The sequence below is a fragment of the Gopherus evgoodei genome, chromosome 18 (genome assembly GCF_007399415.2).
Source record: "Gopherus evgoodei ecotype Sinaloan lineage chromosome 18, rGopEvg1_v1.p, whole genome shotgun sequence".
NCBI lineage: Eukaryota > Metazoa > Chordata > Testudines > Testudinidae > Gopherus > Gopherus evgoodei.
The window spans coordinates 799,083-821,724 of record NC_044339.1 but is presented as its reverse complement, the minus strand read 5'-3'; the positions used below and the strand labels follow the sequence as shown (position 1 = coordinate 821,724).

The window sequence follows — 22,642 nt, the reverse complement described above, 5'->3', positions numbered from 1 at the left end:
ATGAGAGCTAAGAAGAAACCTAGCCCTGGGAACATAGTGCACTTATGGTCAGTTCAACAACAGGAGCCAACCCATCTGCAGAACTTTCAAGGGCTTCTGGGAAAGGCCTTTTGTTTTGCTTTCCTTGTCTTGCTTCTCCAGAGGGAGAGCCCTGCCTCTGCAGTGTGGGGAGACAGGACCAGGCAGCCAGAGACACAAATTAGCGCCCCATTTTGGCAGGTTGGAATTGCTGAACTTTGAATGCCCTGGTGGCATCTCCAGCAGCAGATGAAACTACACAACAAAGAGCTCCCTCGATTGCCACTTCCCAGGCAAAGTTGCTGGTGTGGGCCTGGTGCTGGGAAGGGGTTCCCATGGCAATTGGAGCACTGTGTTCCCTGGGCTCTGAGAGTCTTTCCCAGATCTGGCTTTTTCCAGCTCATACAAATGGGTTGTGTTTGGTTTTTCTAGCACACAGATGTGCAAATGTTTGGCTACTAGCTCCCTGACTTCCTTCCTAGCCCTCAGGGAGAGCTCTGTGCTGTCAGAGGTTTGATAACTCTCTCTGCCCCACACCTCTGTAGACCTGCTACATGCCTCCTGTCCTTTCCGCTCCAGTGGACAAAGGCCTTCATTGGTGAGGGCCAGGCTTGTGTTAAGTGAAAGCAGGCCCCGATGCAGCTGTTGCTTAACGCACATCAGCCCATCCATGATTCACCCTGTTGCCTGCTGTGTTGAGTAGCAGGGTGAGCACTGGCCAGGGAAATCCACTTTCCCATGCTCTCTTCCACTGGGGAGAGCACGACAGGGAGTGGCTTTCATGTCATGTGGTGCATTCTGGCATGCTCTTGTGCACAGATGGGGAGGAAGGAGGGCAGACTGAGTTCAGAGCCCTGGTTCAGGAACAGAGTCTGAATACCCCACTCCTAAACCACAGATGGAATCAGCATGTTCCACTCAGTCACAGTACGGAGGGTAGGCAGGCCCCGCCTGCATCCAGCTGTCATCAGCCAGTGCAGTTGAGGTGGGGTGACATGAGGAACTGCCTCTATGGCCTCTGAAGCCTTGGTAGCCAAGGACTGGATTATCTCTGAAGACAGGACTCCGCTGAAGCAGGAAATTGAGCTGCAATAGAAATCTCCTGGGCTTCTCAACCTCCCATGGTGATGCCTTTAAATTGCAACATGTTCTGACACAAATGCCAAGGCCTTTGTTCATGAACAGAGTCTAAAAATGAGGCAGCCCCAGCCAGGCTCCAGGAATGGAGCCCAACCCCTTCACTCCCACATGCACATGCAGCAGTTCAAACCAATGAAGCCAGGTCAGCCACATCTCGTGCAGCACAGCCTGGCTTTGCTCCCGCTGGAGCCACTCCATCAGTCCAGCTGCTGCCAGGCCTCTCCCTGCCCTGCCACTCTAGCTTCTGCTGGCATTCATCACCCCTGGAGCCTGAGAACCCTTCCAAGGTGACTCTCCATTGCTCAGAGTGCACTCCTCCCACCATCTCCAGTCAAGCGGGTTTCCATCACAGTTCACCTGCTCTTCCTCTGATGCCAATGGGAGTTCTCAAGGGGACATCACACTTGAGCTCATGCCAGCACAGTCTGCAGTGCCGTGTTTAGATAGATTTGGAGCTAGGGCCCAGCGTAGAGGTAATTGGTGGTCTTTCTGTGTAAGATACTGCCTTCTACATTGCCTTTTCTATGGGTGTCCAGTGGGGGGGCCTTTTAAGAGATTTGAACGCTGGGCGTCTCCATCTCCAGTAAACAAGTGGTAACTTCAGAGTCAGCTTACCATCCAGAAGGGTCTTCTAAACAATTTCTTCCTTCTCCCTTTACCAAGGATGTGTGTTGCAAACATTTCTTAACAAGCAGCATCTTGCTCACTCTCTGTTATGCAAAAAGCACCTTCCAGCTGATACAGGCCTTAGCCCAGATCCCACTGGTGTTTGCAGGGAAGGCTCACCTAACAGACTGCTGTCTACAAACAGGGAGTCACTTGAAGTACTGCTGGGGTTGCATGTGGGATTCATGTATGCCAAGCCCAGCCACTGAATGATGGGTCTCCCTGACTTGGTTACATCTACCTTATTGTCTGGCCAGCGCTGTCTTCACTGCCCCACGTCCTCCTCTTCTCTGGATGCAGAGTTCCATTAGGGAAACAATGGCCCCCAGCAGCATATGGGCTTCAGCTGTGCGTGTAACTAGCTGCCTAGTAACCGAGATGAGAACAGGCTTATGGGAGCAGTTTTCCTCTCATCCTAGGTTATTAGAATAACCTCTGCTGTTTAATCTGGCTGCCCCAGTCCCTGTCACTCTCAGCAGGAGGGACCGTTGGGGACAATAAATAGGACTGCTGGTTGAAGAGGAGCTCTGTTACTTCGGCTGGCAGTCCTTAGTATCTACCCCCCATTTCCCCTCAGAAAGATCACTATAAGGCAGTAGGGGTTTCCCACTGGGGCTAGAGCAATGGAGCGGGAGGACTTAAAAAAAAACACTCAGTGCAGGCAAGGCTTGTGGGAGCAATGGGGGATTGTTTTCCCAAGGATCAGTCTCTGAAGTCGGAGGAGGTGGAAGACTGGGGACTCCAAATCAAAGATGACCTTTGGGAAACAGAGAGCCTTCCTGGAGAACTGTGGCCCTGCCAGCACTTGAAAGCTATAAATGGGGATATTGAGGGAGGGGGGGATACTTTCATTCCATTAAAATACATTGGACTGGGAGAGCTCTTCAGAGAGAGAGAGTGTGGGGAGGCTACCTTTCTTCTGTGCTTAATTTATGCAGGGCTGAGCCCCAGTACCTCTGCACCTGGCAGTTCAGAGCCCCGGCCCCTCTGGGCCTGGCAGGTCAGAGCCCCGGCCCCTTTGGTAGGGTTGCCAGATGTCTGATTTTTGACCAGAACACCTGCTCGAAAAGGGACCCTGGTAGCTCCGGTCGGCACCGCTGACCAGGCCGTTAAAAATCCAGTCACGGCGCAGCAGGCGCCCAGGGCTAAGGCAGGTTCCCTGCCTACCCTGGCTCTGTGCGGCTTCCGGAAGTGGCTATCAGGTCCCTACGGCCCCTAGACACATGAGTGCCCAGGGAGGCTCCACGTGCTGCCTCCGCCCCAGTGCCAGCTCCGCAGCTCCCGTAGGCCGGGAACTGTGACTAACGGTAACTGTGGGGGCGGTGCATGCGGGCCCGAGGGCAGCATGCAGAGCCTCCCTGGCTGCACATCTGCATAGAGACTGCAGGGACCTGGTGGCCACTTCCTGGGAGCTACGGTAAGTGCCACCGGCACCCTGCACCCTCTCCCACACCCCAACCCGCTGCCCCAACCCTGAACCCCCTTCTGCACTGCAAGCTCCTCATCTCCAGCCCCATTCCAGAGCCCACAACCCCAACCAGAGCCCTCACCCCCCTCCCGCACCCCAACTCCCTGCCCCAGCTCGGAGCCCCCTCCTGCACCCCAAACCCCTCATCCCCAACCCCAGCCCAGATTCCACAACCCCAGCTGGAGCCCTCACACCCACCCTGCACTGCAACCCCATCCCAGTGAAAGTGAGTGAGGGTGGGAGAGAGGGAAGGAGGATGGAGCAAGTGGGGGCAGGGCCTTGGAGAAGGGGCGAGGCAGGGGTGTTCAACTTGGTGTGATTAGAAAGTTGGAAACCCTAACCTCTGTGCCTGGCGGTTCAGAGCCCCGGCACCTCTGTGCCTGGCGGTTCAGAGCCCCGGCACCTCTGTGCCTGGCGGTTCAGAGCCCCGGCACCTGTGGGCTTGCTGCATCACTTATGAATGTAAAAAAGTTGCTTGAGCCCCAGTTCCTCTTTCATTGCTAGTTAAGCACTGCTTTTCTTACAAAGTACAGTCTGTCCCTCCTAAACAGCAATGCTTGGGGTGACATGGAATCATCAGCATCCCTCCTCTGGCTCAGATGGAGTCTTTCTAGCCCCGTGCCCGGCTTGTCTTACAGAAAACACCACATCAAATGTGTCCAGCGAGGCCGAGCGCAAGGCCCAGCGCTATTACCAGTCCTGCATGAACGAGACCAAGATCGAGGAGCTGAAGGCCAAACCACTGATGGAGCTGATTGAGAAGGTAATCCCTTTCCCTCAAAGTGCCTGAAGAGGCTGGGGGTTCCACCATTCATACACCAGTTCCCACAGCACTGATGGCTGGGACTGGCAAGGCTGCAGGTTCCCACAGCGGTGCCTGGATACTCCCTCTGCCAGAATCTCCACGTATAGTCCCATTCTTGATGTAAACCCCAAGACAACTGGTTTGCATCTCTAATAATTGTGCAGTACAAGCTAAATGGCCTGGAATGGTCTGTCTTACCTCTCTGTATCAGGGGCATGGACTACTCCTAGTGTCCAGATGCCCTATGTGGGCCATTCCAACCTCAGGGAGGTCACCTCCTAAAGGGCTACCCTACAGTAACCTCAGTTCAGCGTGTCTGCATCTTCCATGGCTTTGGCAGATGTTATAGCAGGTAGGCTGAACCATGCAAGGGTGCAAATGGTGAGAGAGATTTTCAAAGGCACTTAGGTGCCTAGCCCCCATTGACTGTCCATGGGAGTTAGACACCTAGCTGCTATTTGTTCCTTTGAAAATCTCACCCAGTATCTTCAGTGTTCAAGTCTGCAATGGGTCTGAAGGAGGAGACACATCCCCACCTTCCTCCTCAGGATACTGTCCAACAGGACATATGTCCACCTAGGACATGGACTCTTCCTGGCAAAACCAAAGTGCCCAAGTATGGATTTTCAAATGCAGCAGCACTGTTCTATCTCTGTTCTCATTAAAGTGAAGGGAAGGTCTACCATTGATTCCAATTGGACCAGAATACAGCCAACACAGAGTCTTATACACCCCATATAATTACTGAGAGTCAGGAAAAATTTTGGACCCTGGCTACCTGATTGCAGTGCTTAAAGTGGTCTGAAAAACCCACGGGGTCAATCATCAATATTTGCCTGTCTCCCTGCCCAAAATCAACCCTGTGCTCCGCAGCCCCCACAGTCATTCTGCCTCCTCCAGACCCACCATCAGTTCTGCCTCTACATCAGTTGTCCCCTGAGCTCTCCCAGCAGCTCCAGGGGCTCTTCACCCCCTCTGCCCCTTCCCAGGCTGGGTGCAGTGTGGGGGCTGGGAACAAAGAAGCCAGTCCGTTGTTCACAGGAAAGATGGAGGTAGAAGCAGGGAGCTGCCCTGAGCTGCTGGGCTCTTTTCCTCCTGCATCCTTTTCCATGAGAACTATGTCAGCTATTAGGGGGGCAGAGAAGAGCTCGACCTGGTTCCTGCATCCGCTGTGATTGGCTGCTCTTCCTCGGGAGGCGGGCAAGGGGGGGGGAAAGCAGCTAATCGGAGGGAGGGGTCCCCAGGCATTACTGCTATCGTGCACCCTTCAGCAAATGGCTGGCTAATCAGAATTGTTTTTGCATGTCCATGACAACAGCACTTTAAACACTGCCCCAGAGTGTCCCTTCTTTGGAGAAATATAGACTGGACTTTCATTCATTTGTCAAGACCACTGCTTTGCATAGGAAGGCAGGGGCAGGAGAGGAGTCAGGATACAGACTCCTCAAGGCAGAAAGCAGCAACCTGGCCACTAAAAATCCAGTTAGCAGTCTGTGTTTGATCCATGCTCCCATGAGTTTTCCTCCTTTGCTCAGCTGTAGGTGGTGCAACCAGTCCCTTGCACTATCTCCTTAACAGGAAACAAGACCCCTCCTCTGCACTTCTAGGACCCTATCCCACCCATCTGTGTGCGGTTCTCTTTTCTCAGCTCGGTGGCTGGAATATCACGGGTCCCTGGGACAAAGATAACTTCAACAAGACCCTGCAGGAGGTCATGGCGTACTACCACACCTCACCCTTCTTCTCTGTCTACGTGAGCGCTGACTCCAAGAACTCCAACAGCAACATCATCCAGGTGAGTGCAACAGCCTCATTCCTGACAGATAGTCCTGACAATGTTCAGTTGAAAGACGAGCTGGGTCCTTTCCTCACTTTCCATGATCTTGTTTCACTGGGGTAACAACTCAGCAGTGCCCCCCTGTAGTGAGAGCCAAGTCACTTGGCTACAGGGGCTTTGCTTGTACCATCGCCACACTCTTATCTTTCTCCATGCTGTGCACCATGTTCATTCCTGCTCCATTTATTCTTCAGGTAGACCAGTCGGGACTCGGGTTACCTTCCAGAGATTACTACCTGAACAAAACGGAGAATGAGAAGGTATGCATCCATCTCCTCTCATGTTCTTCCTTGCAGCATGGGCTCAGTTTAGCAATTAAGGGCTACTTAATGCCTGTTCCCTGCAAGATCCATCTGTTTGAGCACCAGAAAGACTTTGTGCGTATTATTCACCTTCACTCTCAGCCCAGGAACCACCATCAGTGACCCATCCTTCCCCATTTGTGGAGGGTGCCCAGCTCCAGGTGCAAGATGGGACATGATGCTGGCATTTTAGAGGAGATGGGATTCTAACAGCTCACTGCACCCCATGCTGGCAACCTCTCTGCTCAGCAACATAACTTCCCTAACTCTGGCTTCTACTCTACCTCCATGTTCCAGCCTCATGAACTAGTGGATCTTAAATGAAAAGGGAGAAGAAAACAAGCTAGCAGAGTATGCCTGGTAGTGATTTTGGCCAGTGACAACTCCTCTTGGGTGAGAGTTGCATTCCTGTGATTAAACCTGCCATTTCCTATAAAGCAGACATCTGGGAGGCATTAGTTTTGTGCACGCAGACCAGCTTCCTGTAGAGCTGCAGGAAGAGTAGATTCTGCCTCTCTGAGCATCTCTGATTTATGACGGGGGGGAGGGATAACTCAGTGGTTTGAGCATTGGCCTGCTAAACCCAGGGTTGTGAGTTCAGTCCGTGAGGACGCCATTTAGGGAACTGGGATAAAATTCTGTGTGGGGATTGGTCCTGCTTTGAACAGGGGGTTGGGCTAGATGATCTACTAAGGTCCCTTCCAACCCTAATATTCTATGTGCTCAGGCTCCTAGAGATGGGGAGGGAGGACGGTCTCCTCTGACTATGGGCCTGGAGAGAGCTATTCTCCTGCCATGCTAAGCTGATCTCCTGCAGACAGGACAAGAGAGTGCGTGGATGTGGATGAGGGAAAACAAACAGCGTTCTATCAGCTATGCATTGTGGAGGAGGCAGAAACTTACCCTCTCAGCAGGAGCTGGAGCTGGGGAATGGGAGAGGAGTTATGCAGGGAGGGTTTATTTCCAGCCCGCTGTGGATAAAAGATTAAACATAGGCAAGGCAAAGAGGAGTTTGAAGAACAGCTAGCCAAAAACTCAGAAGGTCATAACAAAATGTTTATTAAGTACACCAGAAGCAGGAAGCCTGCTAAACAACCAATGGGGCCCCTGGAGGATCGAGTTACAAAAGGAGCACTTAAAGATGATAAAATCCAAAACTAAATGGATTCTTTGCTTCAGTCTTCATGGCTGAGAATGTTAGGGAGATTCCCAAACCTGAGCCGGCTTTTGTAGGTGACAAATCTGAGGAACTGTCACAGATTGAAGTGTCACTAGAGGAGGTTTTGGAATTAATTGATAAACTCAACATTAACAAGTCACCAGGACCAGATGGCATTCACCCAAGAGTTCTGAAAGAACTCAAATGTGAAGTTGCGGAACTATTAACTATGGTTTGTAATCTGTCCTTTAAATCGGCTTCTGTAATCAGTGACTGGAAGATAACTAATGTAACGCCAATATTTAAAACGAGTTTTAGAAGTGATCCCGGAAGTTACAGACCGGTAAGTCTAACGTCAGTACTGAGCAAATTAGTTGAAACAATAATAAAGAATAAAATGTCAGACACATAGATGAACATGAATTGTTGGGCAAAAGTCAATATGGTTTTTGTAAAGGGAAATCATGTCTTACTGATCTATTAGTGTTCTTCGAAGGGGTCAACAAACTTGTGGACAAGGGGGATCCAGTGGACATAGTGTACTTAGAGTTCCAGAAAGCCTCTGACAAGGCCCCTCACCAAAGGCTCTTACATAAATTAAGTTGTCATGGGATAAAAGGGAAGGTCCTTTCATGGATTGAAAACTGGCTAAAAGACAGGGAACAAAGGGTAGGAATTAATGGTAAACTCTCAAAATGGAGAGGGGTAACTAGTTGTGTATCCCAAGGGTCAGTCCTAGGACCAATCCTATTCAACTTATTCAAATGATCTGGAGAAAGGGGTAAACAGTGAGGTGGCAAAGTTTGCAGATGATACTAAACTACTCAAGATAGTTAAGACCAAAGCAGACTGTGAAGAACTTCAGAAAGATCTCAAAAAAAATAAGTGATTGGGCAACAAAATGGCAAATGAAATTTAATGTGGATAAATGTAAAGTAATGCACATTGGAAAAAATAACTTCAACTATACATAGAATATGATGGGGGCTAATTTAGCTACAACGAGTCAGGAAAAAGATCTTGGAGTCTTCATGGATAGTTCTCTGAAGACGTCCATGCAGTGTGCAGCAGGAGTGAAAAAAGCAAACAGGATGTTAGACATTATTAAAAAGGGGATAGAGAACAAGACGGAGAATATATTATTGCCCTTATATAAACCAATGGTACGCCCACATCTTGAATACTGCGTACAGATGTGGTCTCCTCATCTCAAAAAAGATATACTGGCACTAGAAAAGGTTCAGAGAAGGGCAACTAAAATGATTAGGGGTTTGGAGTGGATCCCATATGAGGAGAGATTAAAGAGGCTGGGTCTTTTCAGCTTGGAAAAGAGGAGACTAAGGGGGGATATGATAGAGGTATATAAAATCATGAGTGATGTGGAGAAAGTAGATAAGTAAATAACTTTTCCTTATTCCCATAATATAAGAACTAGGAGCCACCAAATGAAATTAATGGGCAGCAGGTTTAAAACAAATAAAAGGAAGTTCTTCTTCACACAGCGAACAATCAGCTTGTGGAACTCCTTGCCTGAGGAGGTCGTGAAGGCTAGGACTATAACAGCGTTTAAAAGAGAACTGGATAAATTCATGGTGGTTAAGTCCATAAATGGCTATTGCCCAGGATGGGTAAGGAATGGTGTCCCTAGCCTCAGTTTGTCAGAGGATGGATATGGATGGCAGGAGAGAGATCACTTGATCATTGCCTGTTAGGTTCACTCCCTCTGGGGCACCCAGCATTGGCCACTGTCGGTAGACAGGATACTGGGCTAAATGGACCTTTGGTCTGACCCAGTATGGCCGTTCTTATGTTCTTATTACCCAGCTGGCCTGTTGTCTCTGTCCTTGCAGGGCTGCTAAAGGTGACTGGTTTCAGACTGAGGCCTAGGGAGTGAATTCAGGCCTTTCATAGATTCATAGACTCTAGGACTGGAAGGGACCTCGAGAGGTCATCAAGTCCAGTCCCCTGCCTTCATGGCAGAACCAAATACTGTCTAGACCATCCCTGACATTTATCCAGCCTACTCTTAAATATCTCCGGAGATGGAAATTCCACAACCTCCCTAGGCAATTTATTCCAGTGTTTAACCACCCTGACAGTTAAGAACTTTTTCCTAATGTCCAACCTAAACTTTCCTTGCTGCAGTTTAAGCCCATTGCTTCTTGTTCTATCCTTAGAGGCTAAGGTGAACAAGTTTTCTCCCATCTCCTTATGACACCTTTTTAGATACCTGAAAACTGCTATCATGTCCCCTTTGAGTCTTCTCTTTTCCAAACTAAACAAACCCAGTTCTTTCAGCTTTCCTTCATAGGTCATGTTCTCAAGACCTTTAATCATTCTTGTTGCTCTTCTCTGGACTCTCTCCAATTTCTCCACATCTTTCTTGAAATGTGGTGTCCAGAACTGGACACAATACTGCAGCTGAGGCCTGACCAGCGCAGAGTAGAGCGGAAGAATGACTTCTCGTGTTTTGCTCACAACACACCTGTTAATGCATCCCAGAATCACATTTGCCTTTTTTGCAACAGCATCACACTGTTGACTCATATTTAGCTTGTGGTCCACTATAACTCCTAGATTCCTTTCTGCCGTACTCCTTCCTAGACAGTCTCTTCGCATTCTGTATGTGTCAAACTGATTGTTCCTTCCTAAGTGGAGCACTTTGCATTTGTCTTTATTAAACTTCATCCTGTTTACCTCAGATCATTTCTCCAATTTGTTCAGAACATTTTGAATATCCTCCAAAGCAGTTGCAATCCCTCCCAGTTTGGTATCATCTGCAAACTTAATAAGCGTACTTTCTATGCCAAAATCTAAGTCGTTGATGAAGATATTGAACAGAGCCGTTCCCAAAACAGACCCCTGCGGAACCCCACTCATTTCCCTCATTTCTCATTCCCAGCCAGGAGCAGCAACTAACAGCAGGGGCAGTCACCTTTATCTTCTTCTCCCTGGCATCTAGGTACTTACTGGATACCTGAATTACATGGTGCAGCTGGGCATGCTCCTGGGAGGGGCAGATGAGGAGGCCACCCGGCAGCAGATGCAGCAGATCTTGGACTTTGAGACAGCGCTAGCCAACATCACTATCCCTCAGGAGAAGCGCAGGGATGAGGAAGTGATCTACCACAAAGTGACAGCCGGAGAGCTCAAGGTAAAGCAATAGCGGCACACATGCCTTGGGTGAGAGGCAAAGGCTGGCCCTTGGCTACTGTAGTAGAGGTGGAAAGGCTCAGCTGGAGAATGGGGAAGGGGCTACATTAAGACCTTGATGCTGGTAGCCTGCCACTGGCAATGGAATAAGCTTTGCCAATACCAAAGTGTTCCTACTGTGCTGGGGTGAGAAACACTATAGAACATGCACCGTGCAAGCTGGGAACCACACTAGCAACTTCTGTTCTGTAATGGTTCAGAAACCAACCTGTCAATCATGTTCCTGTGAACCTGTCTATATCCAGAAGCAAATGTGACTGCTAGGCCCACCACTCCCTTGCCTTCCCATGCCTAGCAGAGCTCTGGTGTCAGCCCATAACCCTGGATCTGAGACTTTTCAGGGACCCTGCTCTCAGCAAACATTCTCACTACCCAGTTCATGCCCAAGGCTGGGAAAGTAAAAAAATAAAGCTGCCTCAATTCACAAAACAGCACTGAGCCCTTCTGAGAACCAAGCAACTTGTTCTGGAAGCTCAGTTTTAACTTGGGAACCTAACCGTAGGCCCCTGTGTTTGAAATCCTGGGCCAGGGTGCTCTGATCTATTGCCCAGCATACTGCTGCTCCTAACCCCTGCTACCCCATCAAGATCTAACTCACTGATCTCTGCTTTACTGGGTGAACAGCAAGCGTTTTCTCTCAAAGCTTCTCCATGCTGAGGGCCTGGCTAAATATATCAAACCCCCATAACTCTGGAGAGCCTGCTGTTGCCTGGCTCCTGCTCCTGTAGGCCTAAACTTCGCCTAGTAGGAATCTGTCTTTGAGGAATTGATATAATAGGCATCACAGAAACCTGGTGGACTGAGAGCAATCAATGGGACACAATCATTCCGGGATACAAAATATATCAGAAGGACAGAACAGGTCGTGCGGGGAGGGAGTGGCACTACATGTGAAAGAAAATGTAGATTCAAATGAAGTAAAAATCTTAAGCGAATCCACATGTTCCATAGAATTGCTATGGATAGAAATGTCATTCTCTAATAAAAATATAACATTAGGGATCTATTATCGACCACCTGACCAGGACAGTAATAGTGATGTTGAAATGCTAAGGGAAATTAGAGAGGCTATCAAAATTAAGAACCCAATAATAGTGGGGATTTCAATTATCCCCATATTGACTGGGAACATTTCACTTCAGGATGAAATACAGAGATGAAATTTCGCGATACTTTAAATGACTGCTTCATGGAGCAGCTGGTATAGGAACCCACAAGGGGAGAGGCAACTCTAGATTTAATCCTGAGTGGAGCGCAGGAGCTGGTGCAAGAGGTAACTATAGCAGGACTGCTTGGAAATAGTGACCATAATACAAAAACGTTCAACATCCCTGTGGTGGGAAGAACATCTCAACAGCCCAACACTGGCATTTAATTTCAAAAGGGGGAACTATACAAAAATGAGGGAGTTAGTTAAACAAAAGTTAAAAGGTACAGTGACTAAAACAAACACTGCCAGCTTAAGTGCAAGAGTGTAATAAGAAAAGCCAAAGAGGAGTTTGAAGAACGGCTAGCCAAAAACTCCAAAGGTAATAACAAAATGTTTTTTAAGTACATCAGAAGCAGGAAGCCTGCTAAACAACCAGTGAGGCCCCTTGACGATCGAAATACAAAAGGTGCGCTTAAAGACGATAAAGTCATTGTGGAGAAACTAAATGGATTCTTTGCTTCAGTCTTCACAGCTGAGGATGTTAGGGAGATTCTCAAACCTGAAATGGCTTTTGTAGGTGACAAATCTGAGGAACTGTCACAGATTGAAGTGTCACTAGAGGAGGTTTTGGAATTAATTGATAAACTCAACATTAACAAGTCACCGGGACCAGATGGCATTCACCCAAGAGTTCTGAAAGAACTCAAATATGAAGTTGTGGAACTATTAACTAAGGTTTGTAATCTGTCCTTTAAATCGGCTTCGGTACCCAATGACTGGAAGTTAGCTAATGTAACGCCAATATTTAAAAAGGGCTCTAGAAGTGATCCCAGCAATTACAGACCGGTAAGTCTAACGTCGGTACCAGGCAAATTAGTCGAAACAATAGTGAAGAATAAAATTGTCAGACGCATAGAAAAACATAAACTATTGAGCAATAGTCAACATGGTTTCTGTAAAGGGAAATCGTGTCTTACTAATCTATTAGAGTTCTTTGAAGGGGTCAACAAACATGTGGACAAGGGGGATCCAGTGGACATAGTGTACTTAGATTTCCAGAAAGCCTTTCACAAGGTCCCTCACCAAAGGCTCTTATGTAAATTAAGCTGTCATGGGATAAAAGAGAAGGTCCTTTCATGGATTGAGAACTGGCTAAAAGACAGGGAACAAAGAATAGGAAATAATGGTAAACTATCAGAATGGAGAGGGGTAACTAGTGGTGTTCCCCAAGGGTCAGTCCTAGGACCAATCCTATTCAATTTATTCATAAATGATCTGGAGAAAGGGGTAAACAGTGAGGTGGCAAAGTTTGCAGATGATACTAAACTACTCAAGATAGTTAAGACCAAAGCAGATTGTGAAGAACTTCAAAAAGATCTCACAAAACTAAGTGATTGGGCAACAAAATGGCAAATGAAATTTAATGTGGATAAATGTAAAGTAATGCACCTTGGAAATAATAACCCCAACTATACATAGAATATGATGGGGGCTAATTTAGCTACAACGATTCAGGAAAAAGATCTTGGCGTCATCGTGGATAGTTCTCTGAAGATGTCCACGCAGTGCGCAGAGGCGGTCAAAAAAGCAAACAAAATGTTAGGAATCATTAAAAAGGGGATAGAGAATAAGACTGAGAATATATTATTGCCCTTATATAAATCCATGGTATGCCCACATCTTGAATACAGTGTACAGATGTGGTCTCCTCACCTCAAAGAAGATATTCCAGCACTAGAAAAGGTTCAGAAAAGGGCAACTAAAATGATTAGGGGTTTGGAAAGGGTCCCATACGAGGAAAGATTAAAGAGGCTAGGCCTCTTCAGCTTGGAAAAGAGGAGACTAAGGGGGGATATGATAGAGGTCTATAAAATCATGAGTGATGAGGAGAAAGTGGATAAGGAAAAGTTATTTACTTATTCCCATAATACAAGAACTAGGGGTCACCAAATGAAATTAATAGGTAGCAGGTTTAAAACAAATAAAAGGAAGTTCTTCTTCACACAGCGCACAGTCAACTTGTGGAACTCCTTACCTGAGGAGGTTGTGAAGACTGGGGCTATAACAATGTTTAAAAGGGAACTGGATAAATTCATGGTGGCTAAGTCCATAAATGGCTATTAGCCAGGAAGGGTATAGAATGGTGTCCCTAGCCTCTGTTCATCAGAGGATGGAGATAGATGGCAGGAGAGAGATCACTTGATCATTGCCTGTTAGCTTCACTCCCTCTGGGGCACCTGGCATTGGCCACTGTCGGTAGACAGATACTGGGCTAGATGGACCTTTGGTCTGACCCGGTACGGCCGTTCTTATGTTCTTATGTTACGTTCTTAGGAATGCATCTGAGCTTGCTGCCTAGAGGACCATGCCTGTAGCCTCTTACCAGCACTCCGCTCAGATCACCCAGTGTTTGAAGTCTTCAAAGTGACAGGCTCCCTTGTGGTGTAGGGCTAGGAGACGGCCCTATGCAGCCCCCAGTACTGGAGTGTGCTGGGTGTGGGGTAGGAGCCATGGCTGGAATGTGCTGCCGTCTGGTTATTCTGGCCTGCTAAATGGCTCCATCTTTGACTCTCTTGCTCTGTGTGCATATTCTTCCTCTGATCTGCAACAGGTGACTTGGTGACATGCTGCCAGTATCGCACACTGTTTACACATAGCCTCTTGAGTTGTGCTGTTTCTGCTGTTAACCCAGCCATCTGTCACTGGTTTAATTTAGAGGCAGCTGTTTTCACAGTTTTGCACATACTTGTGACAAGGATCACCTGTGATAACTGGGTGCTGCTGGAGGATCAGTATCTCCATGGCATCCCAAGACTAACTTCTTGGTGGCTGGTATCTGCCGGGTCCCTAAATCCTTTGCCTGAAAGCCTGATGAGACACTGTGTATTAACACAGTGAGTGTACCAAGCTGGGCATGGCACTCTTCGGCAGTGACACTACAGGTTTCATACCTCTCCCACGCCAAGGGAGCTAGGCATTAGGTGGGATTGCTATCTAGTGCTTCGCATTCTCAGAGGTCGGTGTCAATATCCCAACTTGCAGATGTTATTTGTCTCTGCCAGCATCTGCTGGGGAGTAGAAATATACAGGCATAGGAGATTTGGTTTCAAGCTTTTGTTACTAACAGCTGGGTACATAGAAGTGAGGGTGTTGGGATTCCTCCAGCAGCCACAAGCTGCTCTGAGAAACAGTGAGGCCCAGAGAACTAGAACACAGGAGACCTGAGTTCTGTTCCCAGTGTGGTCAATGACCTGTTGCATGACCTCTGTGCCTCAGCGTTGTCATCTGTACAAGGGAGATAATAATACTGACCTTCCTTTATAAAACGTTTTGAGATCAACAGACAAGAGGTGCTATAGAGGAGTGTAGGAGCTCTGGAACGCTCATTAATGTAGTGTGACTCTGTCCCCACCAGAGTCTGCTGCTGCGCTAAAAAAGATACTCCTTTAACTCAGGTTGTAGAGGCTAGATTGCTTAGATGAAGAGATCCCAGGTTCAGTCCCTACTAACGGTGCAGCTGGGGGCATCATTACAATTGTTATTCCTGGAGTGGAATAAGTTTACTCCACTTGTCACCTTGAGCACTCCATTTACACCGTCCTGGATTTATTACATCTTTTCTTCCATTTGATTGGTCAAGACAAGAAATAATTCTGTCCCCTTCAACCTCTAGAAGCAGGAGTTATCAAGGGAACCTGACTGCAAATTCTGACTAACCCATTAGACTGAGGGTTAACTGTTTTTCTCACTCTTGAGGGATAATAGCTTGCATCTCTGCATAGAAAGGGCAGGCAGCTGGCTGAGCCTGGACATACAGGACCAATTTAAGTCATCAGTAACTTAGAGCAACAGCAATTAGTTATAAAACATCTATCTTGCATGCAATTGCAGCCTGCTGTGGTCCATTCCTCACTGAAACTGCCTACCAGTTCAGGTTCCTCTTAGAGGAGTCCTATGACCATAGCTAAAGACCTTTGAGCAGCCACATCCATCTGACCCTAACTGCAAGACGTGTTCTCAAAATAAGATCTCTCCACTTTTGCCCTGACACAGCAGCTCTTTCCTCCCTCACTCACTTGGCTTCAGACAGACATCAGTGAAGCTGAAGGAAAAACATGTGCTTTAATTCATGCTTTTGGAGTGAAGGTGTATTTAAAGGGCACATATAAGGGCACCTAGACAAATTAGAGGACTGGGCCAAAAGAAACCTGATGAGGTTCAACAAGGACAAGTGCAGAATCCTGCACTTAGGATGGAATAATCCTATGCACTGCTACAGACTAGGGACCGAATGGCTAGGAAGCAGTTCTGCAGAAAAGGACCTAGGGGTTACAGTGGACGAGAAGCTGAATATGAGTCAGCAGTGTGCCCTTATTGCCAAGAAGGCTAACAGTATTTTGGGCTGTATAAGTAGGGGCCTTGCCAGCAGATCGAGGGACGTGATCATTCCTCTCTGTTCGACGGTGGTAAGGTCTCATCTGGAGTACTGTGTCCAGTTTTGGGCCCCACACGACAAGAAGGATGTGGAAAAATTGGAAAGAGTCCAGTGGAGGGCAACAAAAATGATTAGGGGGCTGGAGCACATGACTTATGAGGAGAGGCTGAGGGAACTGGGATTGTTTAGTCTGCAGAAGAGAAGAATGAGAGGGGATTTGATAGCTGCTTTCAACTACCTGAAAGGGGGTTCCAAAGAGGATGGATCTAGAGAGTTCTCAGTGGTATCTGATGACAGAACAAGGAGCAATGATCTCAAGTTGCAGTGGGGGAGGTCTAGGTTGGATATTAGGAAACACTATTTCACTAGGAGGGTGGTCAAGCAATGGAATGGGTTACCTCGGGAGGTGGTGGAATCTGTTTTCTTAGAGGTTTTTAAGGTTAGGCTTGACAAAGCCCTGGCTGGGATGATTTAGTTGGGAATTGGTCCTGCTTTGAGCAGGGGGTTGGCTAGAGCACCTCATGAGGTCCCTTCCAACCCTGATATTCTGTGATTCTATGATATAGCCAGAGATCACAGCTGCCCTGCAGACCAGCCATTGGGCTAACGGTCTGTCCAGGTAACATAGCCCTGCCTCCTGTGCGCTGTGTCTTATTGGGTGGGCAGCATGTAGTTTTTTATCTCTGCCTCTCTTCCAGAACCTGGCGCCAGCTATCAATTGGATGCCTTTCCTCTCCACTGTGTTCTACCCGGTGGAACTCAATGAATCCGAGCCAGTGGTTGTCTATGCCAAAGAGTACTTGGAGCAAGTCTCCAGCCTCATCCAAGCCACGGACAGATGGTGAGAGCTCTTACCTCTGAATGGCAAGGCAGGTATAGGAAACATCCTGCAGAATCCAGTCCGCATACCAAGAAACACTTAGGGTTTGATACTGTTATGCTCTGCAAAAGATGGGAATAACCTCTCTCTGATCTGTGTCGGTTGGCCCACTGAGCCACTAGGGGGCGGCAGGGAGCTCCTGCCTCACTGACCGTCCTGGGTCACGCCTCTGTCACTGGGGAATTAGCAGAGGGAGAGGCACCGCGGCGCACCCCTCGGGCAGGGGGGAGCCGGCGAGGGCACCGCGGCGCGCCCCTCGGGCAGGGGGGAGCCGCCAAGGGCTCCGTGGCCCATCGCTCGGGCAGGGGGGAGCCGGCGAGGGCACCGCGGCGCGCCCCAGGGCAGGGGGGAGCTGGCGAGGACACCGCGGCGCGTGCCTCGGGCAGGGGGGAGCCGCCGAGGGCTCCGTGGCCCGCCCCTCGGGCAGGGGGGAGCCGGCGAGGGCAGCGCGGAGCACCCCTCGAGCAGGGGGGAGCCGGCGAGGGCACCGCGGAGCACCCCTCGAGCAGGGGGGAGCCGGCGCGGGCACCGTGGCGCGCCCCTCGGGCAGGGGGGAGCCGGCGAGGGCACCGCGGCGCGCCTCTCGGGCAGGGGGGAGCTAGCGAGGGCACTGCGGCGCACACTTTGGGCAGGGGGGAGCCGGCGAGGGCACCGCGGTGCGCCCCTTGGGAGTTTGCTACCTGAGGCAGATTGGCCGGGATAGGGGAATGCAGGCCCACCCAACTCCATTGCGTTCCAGCCCGGGGCCCTGACAGCGGCGAAGCGAGGGTCCTGCCACTGGGTCAGCGGGGTCCTTTCGCAACACACTGACCAAATAGACTCACCACATTGTGCAGTTCTGTCCCTGGGCTCCTTCCTACCCAGCCTCTTAAGCCAGTCCCTCTGGGCCTTCCAGCACGTCCAGGTATTCAGCTGCTGGCAGCTCCAGCTCCCCCTCCACCTCAGGTTCCTCCAGGTACTCGGCGGCAGGCAGCCCTGGCCAACCCTGTCCTTCCTCCAGGTCAGGTTTCTCCTGGTCCAGGCCTCCCCTGGCCCAGCAGCAGGGTCTGAAGGGAGCAGCCAGCGGTCTGTGTCTGTGTCTGCATCTGCCTCCCTCCCTGGTGCTGCTCTTACTGGACTAAGGGCCCCCCCCTTTTGTACTTCCTGTTCCACCTCTCCCCTTCCAGAGGGGTGGAGAGAGTGGCTCTTTACTCTCAGTTTCAAAGGGAAGGCTCCCTGGCTCCCTACACTCTCCACCAATCACATCTCTCCCACATCAGAGGGGGCTTATGGAGCAAGGTGCCACTCGGGTATGTCTATATGTACAGCAGCAGAGCTGTACCAATACAGCTGCAGTACATCTGGTGAAGAGGCTATATGCCGACGGGGAAGCTGTCTCCCGTTGACCAAAAAACCCACCTCCGCAAGCTGCAGAAGCTATTTCATCAGGAGAAGCTCTCCTATACCCTTAGGCTGTGTCTACACTAGAGAGTTTATAGTGGCATAGCTACACCTCTCTTAAGATCTCCCGTGTAGCTGCGCTGGGCCTGTGGGAGAGAGGTCTCCCATCAACATAATTAATCCATCCCCAATGCGCGGCAGTAGCTATGTTGGTGGGAGAAGATTTCCTACTGACATAACGCTGTGCACACTAATGCTTATGCCGGCATAATTTATGTCGCTCGGGGGGGTGGAGTATTCACCTCCCTGAGTGACATAAGTTTTGCTGACAAAAATGGTAGTGTAGACACAGCCTTAAATCTCCTGCCATACTCAAGTACTCCCTCAGGGATGCTGGGTTTATCCACACTTGAAATACTACAGTGACACGGTTTTGCCACTGTAGTACTTCAGTGCAGACACTACCTACAGCAACAGCAGGGGTTCTCCCATTGGTGTGAGTAATTCACCTCTTCCGTTGACCTAGCACCGGCTACACTAGGGTTTGGGTCGGCTTAACTATTTCGCTCATGGGTGTGGATTTTTCACACAGCTGAGTCGACCTAACTTTGTACTGTAGACCAGGCCTTGGACAGCCAGAGGTTGTCTTGGAATCCAGGAGCCCAAGTGCAGCTGTTCACAGTGCTGCCAATGCATCTGACTGCTGTTTGCATCAGGAGTCCATGTTTGGGGGAGGGGGACAGGAAAAGCCAGTTCCTGGAATAGAGACTTGCATATCAAGAGGTATAGACTGCCGAGCTCAGGTCCCCAGCTCTGCCTGATGGCCTGTGCTGAGAATGGCAATGTAGGGTATACACCTAGCATACACCCTTTGCATGCCCACTGGCTTTGGGACCCTGTAAGTCAGAGCAGAATCCCTCTTTTAGGGCACCAGATACTGTGCCAGGGCACCCAGTGCTCCCACCCTCTTTGCTTTTGCTGTAGTAGAGAGAGCCTAAGACACATGCCCTTGTATGAGAGGTCTGATATGAAGCCTGAACTAAAGTAGTGGGCAAGTTTTGTTGATATAAAGCAGAGTTAGCAGAAGTCAGACTGTAAGCAGATGTCAGGCACTGTCTGCGTGCAAGTTCACAGAATCTGGCAAGAACAGAGATGATATTGCAAAAACATACACATTCCTGAGAAGTGCTAGGCACAGGACACTCACACAAACACATTCCAGAAGGGTGATACTAGAACACCCCAAGTATGATACTAACACCTCCACCCCGCAAAGATAATGAGAACACTCTGACCCCTCCTAAAGATAAGGGTCAGGATGACAATGTGATGGATAGAGATGTTTTGATCAAACTAACCATGCCCGAGGGGCAATACGTAACTTGTTTGTATTGGTGTATAAAATGGAGTCTCAGAGGGAGTGTCTTTGGCCAGCCTAGGAGACAGTGGGAAGACCCGCAACTGACTGAGTTGCGTCCATTGTCACGGGCATACATGTGCTAGTGTAACTGTAAAGACATTAATCCAGGGAGCTAGGACCGTGCTTCATCAGCAATAAACCTGACTGAATACCTTTGTACCTTAACGGATCTTGTGGTCATTGGGCAGTTCAATCGAGGTCTGCTGTGCCAGCTGTCTATGCAGAGGTGGAATGGCACAGAGGGAAAACACACACGCAGCCAAATATCTGACTACAGATGTGAAGACCTTCTTCCTTGGAAACATCCTGTGTGGTTTATTTGCAGTGTTTTAATCTCTCCATCCATACACAGCAGTGTCTCCACCCCTTTACACACCATATCTCAACTTTCTAACCCCTTCTCCAAAAGGGAGGGCAAGGAACTAGTGTCTCCTTCCAGAGAACTCCCCTTGGTCAGGCCCTGCTAGCTGCTGTTTCTTCTGCTTCTCCTCCCATTGCACTTCCTTCTTGTGCTCTTTTATCCAGTCTCCTTGTTAATAGGCTAATTAGCTCATTAGCTTCCCTGCCCCAGTCTGATCTGTTAATGAGGAACTCCTCTCCTTAATCAGGCCCTGCCAGTGGGCCTGACTGATTAAACAGTGACCAGAAAGCTGGTGAGTCAGTGGCTGATTCCTAGCACTCTGTCACAGGTACCAAATGGCTGACCCCCTTGTGGACCAGAATGACAAAGGTCAGGGGGACACGACTGCAGAGAACAGTTGGGAACTTCCATGTTTTGTAGAAAATCTTTTTATTCTCTCTTCCATTGCAGCCTCCTGAACAGCTACATGATCTGGAACCTGGTGAGGAAAACCAGCTCCTTCCTGGACCAGCGCTTCCAGGAAGCAGAGGAGAAATTAATGGAAGTAATGTATGGGACCAAGAAGGTGAGTCTGTGGGGGAACGGGGGAGATGGGAGAGAAACTACGTGACAAAACACGCATCACTACCCAAGATAGTCTCCAGTCCCCACCCCCAAATCACTGTGCCACCTAGCTTAAAATCTTCCAGGCTGCTCTCTTTCAGCCTAGCGGGTCGCTCCAAAGGGCTCCCACTTCCCATGTGATGGAGGTGCCCCACACAGCTTCGTCCATACATAGGAGGAGACATTGGCTTTCCATTTATGTGAGGTTGCCCTTCTGATTTGGCAGGGCCACAAGCTGTCAGCCTGGAGGGAAGGAGAGAAATTCCTCCCCACTGCAAGAAGGCCTGGCACAGGGCAGTTCCCTGCTGCTGGCCCAGGAGCTGCAGAGTTTGGGTGGGGTGCCTGGCCCCATACAGTCACTTGCCTTGCCTCTGCTTTAGGCCACCCTTGTCTCACTAAGGACCAGCGGAGGCCACCTCAACCATTCCACAATGGATCCATCTCTCCAAAGGCCAGCGGTGTCCCCACCCACTGCACCCAGCTCTTTGTGAAGGGGGGGAGGCTGCGCACAGAACTGCCAAATGCCATTGTAAGAGTGCAGTAGGATTGCTCCCTCCTCCAACCAGGTGTGAAATGGTTCCTTCCTGGAGCCCTGACTTCTTCCCAGGCAAGCGGTTAGGACCAGATACCTGGAAGAGGGAGTCTGGCCCAGCCTGTCTGAGCTGCACTTCCATCCAGGATCACCTGGGTGACTGCTTTTATCATGCTGAGATAAGAGCAGCCTCTGAATCACAGGAAATGGGCTCTCACTGCACTCGGACTAGCTGCTGGGATTGGTTTTGTCTGCACCTCTGAGGGGGAGGAGATGGCAAGAAGGGGAGCCTCTGGGCCTAATGTGGCCCTGGGGGCAGGCAGTCACCCAGTCCCATGGGGAGAGAGGGAGGAATGGAACAGCAGGACATAGAAATGACCATCTCAGTGGAGTGAAAGAGAGGCCTTAGCAGGCTTGAGTGATGGGAGTGTCTCTCTGAAACCCTTGTGACTAAAGTAAGGGAGAGTGGGAGGCGAGATCCCCTCTGCTTCTTACGGGCCCGCCGACAGTGGGGGCCAAAGGGGACAATTCCCCAGGGCCTAGGCGATTTAAAAGGGCCCAGGAGTCCCTGGCCATTGCCGCCGGCAGCACAGCAAGCCTAAAGCAGGCTTTCTGCCCACCCAGAAGCACCTGGCGTCCCTGCAGGCCCTGGGGAAGGGGGTCTCTGCACGCTGCCCCCGCCCCGAGTGCCAACTCCATAGCTCCCATTGGCTAGGAACCGTGGCCAATGGGAGCTGCAGGGGCGGGGCCTGCAGGCAGTGGTGCGCGGTGACATCCTGGGCCCCCCACCTAGGAGCCACTGCCAGAAAGGTGTGCCGGTCATTTTTGGGAGCTACCCAAGATAAGCGCTGACCCTTTGACCCCCTCCTGAACCCCAACACCCTGCCCCAGTCTAGAGCCCACACCCAAACTCCCTCCCAGAACCCGACCCTGCACCCCCTCTGGCACCCAAACCCTCTCCCAGAGCCTGCACCCCAACCCCCTGCCTCAGCCTAGTGAAATTGAGTGAGGGTGGGGGAGAACGAGCGATGGAGGGTGGGGGGATGGAGTGAGCAGGGGGCAGGGCCCCGGAGAAGGGGCAGGACAGGGTCGTAGTCTCAGGGTAGGGAAGGGGCAGGTGGTGGGGCAATGTCTTTGGGTTTGCGTGATTAGACAGTTGGCAGTCCTACCAGGCAGGCATGTGGAAGCCCTGGCCGTGCCAGAAGAGCATGCCCAGCAGCGCAGCAGGCAGCTCACTGGGCACTAGCCAACACAGATGCTGCACTGCCCAAAA

General features: G+C 49.9%; 1 protein-coding gene across 5 annotated transcripts in view; it reads left to right on the top strand.

The window, feature by feature from the left end:
* ECE1 (endothelin converting enzyme 1) overlaps positions 1 to 22,642 on the top strand; it is a 131,780-nt gene that overhangs the window by 79,750 nt on the left and 29,388 nt on the right. For 4 of the 5 annotated variants that reach the window (XM_030537452.1, XM_030537453.1, XM_030537455.1 and 1 more), the window contains 6 exons: positions 3,931 to 4,055; positions 5,746 to 5,892; positions 6,129 to 6,194; positions 10,358 to 10,549; positions 16,892 to 17,034; positions 20,685 to 20,799. In XM_030537452.1, the coding sequence (XP_030393312.1) occupies positions 3,931 to 4,055; positions 5,746 to 5,892; positions 6,129 to 6,194; positions 10,358 to 10,549; positions 16,892 to 17,034; positions 20,685 to 20,799 (788 nt within the window). The remainder of the gene's footprint in view (positions 1 to 3,930; positions 4,056 to 5,745; positions 5,893 to 6,128; positions 6,195 to 10,357; positions 10,550 to 16,891; positions 17,035 to 20,684; positions 20,800 to 22,642) is intronic. The other variant, XM_030537454.1, reaches the window with a different exon arrangement.